General features: G+C 35.2%; 1 protein-coding gene across 1 annotated transcript in view; it reads right to left on the bottom strand.

Moving 5' to 3' along the window:
* Positions 1–6,255, bottom strand: part of UFL1 (UFM1 specific ligase 1) — a 30,419-nt gene that overhangs the window by 15,808 nt on the left and 8,356 nt on the right. The window contains exons 6-7 of the mRNA XM_023518229.1: positions 2,114–2,172; positions 364–510 (exon numbers count right to left, since the gene is read on the bottom strand). Of these exons, the coding sequence (XP_023373997.1) occupies positions 364–510; positions 2,114–2,172 (206 nt within the window). The remainder of the gene's footprint in view (positions 1–363; positions 511–2,113; positions 2,173–6,255) is intronic.

Here is a 6,255-nt window from a genome sequence, read left to right on the forward strand (position 1 = left end):
ATATATATATATATATATGTAATAAATATAATTACTTTTATAAATTAAAAAAATACTTGAAGTTTAGTAATATTATCTTAATATAACTGGAAGATTGGTAATAATCGATAACAGATTTTCGTCTTTCTACCTTAAAATTGTTAACTATTGTTAAATTTAACTACTGTTAAATTTCTACCTTAAAATTAATGAACTATGAAATTTAGGTCCGTTCCAAGACCCGAGAAAAGAAACCTGCACTGTGATCACTTTTACACTCGTTATAATCTTCTGATCAATAACAGGAAGGTATCCATGGACCCTGGGGTCAGTACAATACAAGAATGTGTTTAGTATTAGAAAAGTGAAGGGAAAAAAAGTTACCTAGGTAGCCATTCTGCCTGAAAAAGGAATCCACCCAAGTACTCTGTGTCCGGGAGTAGATGTCAGGGATGAACACGGCTTTATCCTGTCGCCCACCAACCACGGTGCCTCGTAAGCGTCCACTGTTAACAAGTTCCTCAAGTACAGCTTAAAACAAACCCATACAAATACCAATAAATCAAAGCAGGTATGAATCTTAAAAAGTAAAGCACTTAATGATATCATAATTTACCTAATCTTACCCTGTTAAAAACCAATTTAAAGTTTAAATAGTTTAAATGAAGGTATTAGATTTTAGACAACACTTTCCTATCATTTATGAGAATTTTTAGGTCATAAATTTAGGAAAATTTTGGCAACAAGCTATAGGTGTTGAACTTGTGACTCAAACTAGTTAACAGCAACAAATTGAAATAGTTTGAGTAATTTTGGAAAAAAAATTCAGCATGCCATTAATTATTTCATGATTTGTTTAAAAGTAGATGATAAAATATTTTGAGAATAGATAATATATAGTCAATAGTGTTAACAACTTTAATTTTCTGGTATTTAGAAAAATCAAGACACCTGGACCATATTAGAATCAATGGTATGAAATAAAATTATGAACATTTTTATAAGTTACTTGTTTCCACTATTTAAACTGAAGCACCTAAATTCTGGCCAAAACTGTGAAGTTATCAATTATTACTTAAAGAACTTTACATTATAATGAAATCACACTAATGCTCAATTTATGTAGATTCAAAAAAAGTCACAATTTAATTTTAAATCTGTCTTAAACAAAAATTTTATAAAGTTCATACTTTTAAAAATACAATGAATGAGAATTCATATTTGGTTCTACATGTATAATAACTGAATTCTTTCTTTTTCATGCTTCACTTTAGTTCTTACATTTGAACAAAATATGTAAGTTGAAAGATCAAATCACTGCTTTTAAAAAATTATTCTAAGAAAAGCATTAAAAAAACCCCCCAAAACTCCAGAACCTCATAAGAGCTTCACAAACACATAAAACATACAATGAACCACTGTTATTTTAGAGACATTATTATGTTGCTTGAATGCTAAGGATATATTTTTATTGTTATAAAGTCTGTAAAAATTTTATTAGTGAAACACTAAATACATTCATATTAGAAAATGCATTAAAAAAACTTTAAGAAACAAAGGAAAAATTATTTTTTTTGAGACAGAGTCTCATGATGTCGCTCTCTATAGAGTGCTGTAGTGTCACAACTCACAGCAACCTTAAGCTCTTGGGCTTAAGCAATTCTCTTGCCTCAGCCTCCCAAGTAGCTTGGACTATAGGCACCTGGCACAACACCCGGATATTTTTTGTTCCAGTTGTCATTATTGGTTAGCTGGCCTGGGCCAGGTTCAAACCCCACACCCTTGGTGTATATGGCTGGCGCCGTAACCACTGTGTTATGGGTGTCAAGCCAGGAAAAATTATTCTTACACCTACCATTTAAAATCTCTCTGTATGTATAACTGTGTTTATACGTATATATTGATACATACCTGTTCTTTTCATTCTACTCTTCTAGGCTCAACCAATATTAAAGATTTGCAGGATATAACAAATAGATACAAATATAAAAATTGACATATAGAAACTTTTTCAAACTAGGGAATAAATTTCATTTACATTAAGTTTTATTAAGAGAGAAAACATTAAAATTCGTAAATTTTATATTAACAATCTATTTAGCAGCTAAGTAAACATAATTTAAACCAAACTCACAGTAAAGAAGCTGCTCCTGAAATCCGTATTTTGAAATCAAAGAATTCACTGCTGTAGGCCTTTGTAGAAGGTCAAAAGAAACAAAAAAAAAAAAACCTTTTTACTCATTTATAGAGTTACACAGATTTATGAATAACTAGGATAAGGTTTATGAAAAATCAGTTAATTTAAAAGAAAAAATGATGCCCCAAATTATACCCTATCTTAACTCCGTAATCAGAATTATGCTACTGAAATACTAAGGCAATTGATCTGTCTTCCAATCCAGGAACAATTTGCATTCCCATTCTGCTGAATTTCATCTCAGATTTCTGTGATACTTGACTATTTGTCTTGCCCTTTACTGTGTATTTGTTTTCCTTTACTGTGTTATTTCTGTCAGGGAGGTTCCTAACTTGGGAATATTCAAGTGAACATTATACAATTCTGTTTCTGAAGAAAAATAAGATCTATGCACTGAAGAGAATTTGGAATTATTTACTCCTAGATGAGGGTGACTGGGAGGAATTCATTTAAAGTGCCCCCTTGTTTTTGCTTACAAGTATTTTTTATAATGACTATGTATTTCTTTTATTAAACAGCTTTTAATTAAGGTATAACCTATGTAACATGAAATCTGTCTAATTGGAAGCATACAATTCAATGATCTTAATACATTTATAGAGTTGTACAATCATCACTATGTCTCCATCACCCATCAAGTTCCTTGAGAGCTGTCTGCAGTAATTTCCTGCCACCACTCTTAGATCAACCATCTATTTTCTGTTTCTATAAATGAGCCTCTTAACATTTAATATACAGAATCAACATGTGGTCTTTTGTTTCTATCTTCTTCCATTGACATGTTTTTGAGGTTCATCCATGATGAAACACGCATTAGTAGTTAATTCCTTCTCACTGGTGAACAACATTCTCCTGCACGGTTACACCACATTTTGTTTATACACTCACCAGCGGACAGACGTTTGAACTATTTCTAGTTCGGAGCTAGTATGAATAATGTTCCTATGAACATTAATGTTTCATTCAAATACTATGAATGAAAACATACATACATTCATACATGTGAATGTATGTTTTCATTTCTTTTGGGGAGATTCCTATGAATGTATTTCTTTCATAATAACCTATATATATATATATATATTTTTTTTTTTTTTTAAAGGATAAAAATGTCAAGACATTTTATTCTGATCACTTTTACTATTTAAGAAAATAGGGAGGCGCCTATGGCTCAGTGAGTAAGGCGCCGGCCCCATATGCCGAGGGTGGCGGGTTCAAACCCAGCCCCAGCCAAACTGCAACAAAAAAATAGCCGGGCGTTGTGGCGGGCGCCTGTAGTCCCAGCTACTAAAAAAAAAAAAAGAAAATATATCTATTTGCTCTAGTTTAGTCTATGTTTTTATTTTTTATACATATAATTAAAAGACTTAAGTAATATTAACTTTTTAGTACTCTACTGTTGATTATTTAGGATGACATAAATTTTTTCTACAACAAACTTGGGAAAACAGAAACAGTTGTCTAAAATTAAACTGAGTATTTAAAACCCCTGTGTTTGGACATTTTTGACTAAATTATCATTTTTATCTTATTATTCAGGTAAATTATCTAGACCTCGGCCTTTATCCTTTTAGTGCTGCTATAATACCTGAGGCTTGGTAATTTACAAAGAAAAGAAGTTTATTTGGCTCATGATTCTAGTGTCTGGAAAGTTCAAGACTGGGCATCTGCACCTGGGGAGGGTCTTGTGGTGGAAAGCAGAAACAAAGTGGGCATATGCAAAGAGATCACATGGCAAGACAGGAAGCAAGACTCTTTTAATAATCTGCTTTCTCTCAGGAATTCATTCATTCTCAGTAGAGTAAGTACTCACCCTGGTAAAAGGGCATTAATCTATTACTGAGGGATCCATCCACATGACCCAAATACCACTACTAGGCCCCAACTCCCACCGCTGCTGTGTAGCAGAACAAATTTCAGCATGAGTTTTGGTGGATACAAACCACATTTAAACCATAGCAAACTTCCAAACCAACAAGGTCCAGGTGCTCTGTAAATTTTGCTCTCCTCTATTTATCTAATAATTATTACAATCTTCTCATGCTTTATTCTTTGTATGTGTTTGCTGTTCCCTTCTACTCAAACACATACTTAAAAAAATATAGAGGGCTCCTTAAAGGACTTTATCTTAAAATTTGGGGTACATAACTTATGTACTCAATAAATGCTCAATAAATGCTGAATTGAGTTGTATAGAATTTCTAGCTCTTTGTGGTATGATTAAACCTAAACTGGATTTTGATTTCTATTTGGATACAAGGTAGTTCCTCTCATTAATTACTTTGGCTCTCTTTTCTGGCTACCAATAAAAACAACAAATATAAATGCTTAAGGTCAGAGATGCAGGTAGTTTGTTTGAAGTTAGTCCAGAAAAGTGGTGTAGTTCCTTATTTTTAAGAGGCAAATAGGAAGCTATTGAGTGAGTGAGATGGAACTGAATGGAACTAAATGGAACCCACATAGCCTAGCAACATCTTTTGAGACTCAGACCTTATTTTGTTTTCATGGTGTCATAGTATCTCCATATAAACTTAGGGCTACTACGAATAAGAAAAACACTGTTGATCTTGATGCACAGGGTGTAAACAAGTTCTGGAACTGAATCTTCCTTCTTTCCTACCACTCAGCTACACAGCTCCTCTCCCCAGAAACAACCACCAGCGTCTTATGTTAGGCTGTGACCTGATGCAGGCTGTCAGAGCCTATGTTAGGTAAGGAGAATACGCATATGGGAAAAGGAGCTGCAGCAGCAATGGGACGCTGGGCACATGGGGGAATTAATCAAGTAAGGAAATACACTAAGGATAAGGAGAGAGTTGAGTTTCTCATGGTTGGGGAAGGGAGTTACAAATATGAAAAAGAAGGAAACTAGAACAAAATTAAACTTATTAGACTAGAATTGAAGGTATGAGTATAAACTCATGGTTGTTGTACACACAGTTAGGATACAGTAATACATATAAACAGAGATTGAGGAGTGTATACATATGTGTATGTGTCTCTCCTGGCTTGTCCACTGAGATGGCATGGGAGTAATGAGAACCAAACAGCAATAAACTATGCGGTGTCCAGACCTTGGTTTCTAATACCATACTCTACTAAATAGAACCGGGGATCCTTGGAGAAATGGCTTATTTCAGTCTTGTGATAGAGCAGGTAAGAATTGAACGTGAAACATCTTACACCAGAAGGAAAGGAAGTGCTCAAGAATAATGGGGGTATGCTAAATGAAGGCCACTTTGAAAGATGTAAACAGTGATAGCAGATTATAATCCAATGGATAAATTAGGGAACCATAAGTCCATAGTGCCTTGAATTTGTCGCTCTTGCTACACATACTTGTTAATTACAAAGGAAAAGTAGCTTTACAAGAAGTCTAGCAGCCATCTCATTAGAAAAAATCTAAAATTGTATGCTACCTCATAGGACTCAATAACAAGAACAGAGTATCACTTCTGTTATATTCTTGCTAAAGATGTGTAGCCTAAATATGAAAAAAAATGTGTAATATGCATAACATGAACATGTATAATATAAAAAACAGCAGATAAGCAAAACTGGATATTTTGCAAAATAACTGCCCTTTGATCTTCAAAAGTGTCAAGGTCACAAAAGTCAAGTGTTCCAGACTGAAGGTGCCTGGACAGACATGCCAGTGAAATGCAGTATGTGTATGCGATCCTAAACTGGCTCCTTTTTGTGTAAAGGACACTACTGGGAGCTGGACACCCTGTGTGGGGTCCCCTCCAAGAAGAGTGTCACAGAAGGCCAGACAGTTGGCTTTCCTCCATTTAGATGCTTCCCTCCCTGTCCCTTCCCCACCCACTGAAACAGGGAAAGTGGTTAGAACCAGGAGTTTGGCAAGCAGGCCACTCTTCCTGGGAGGGCATGCGGCACCCTGAGTTTCCTACAGAGAGTGGGTACCATTCCTTTCCCCCTTGGGAGCCTGCAGTGGACCTGGCCTGCCCAATTTTGGAGCTGCCTACTTGCCAGTGTTTTAAGGAGTTGCACCTAGTGGGCTGGACGGGTGGGCCAGACCCGGTGCCCCCAGGGCTTCTGTGTGGGTTGCTGAGGGACAA

This window comes from Otolemur garnettii, unplaced genomic scaffold, assembly GCF_000181295.1.
Source record: "Otolemur garnettii isolate 467f Iridium unplaced genomic scaffold, OtoGar3 scaffold00132, whole genome shotgun sequence".
NCBI lineage: Eukaryota > Metazoa > Chordata > Mammalia > Primates > Galagidae > Otolemur > Otolemur garnettii.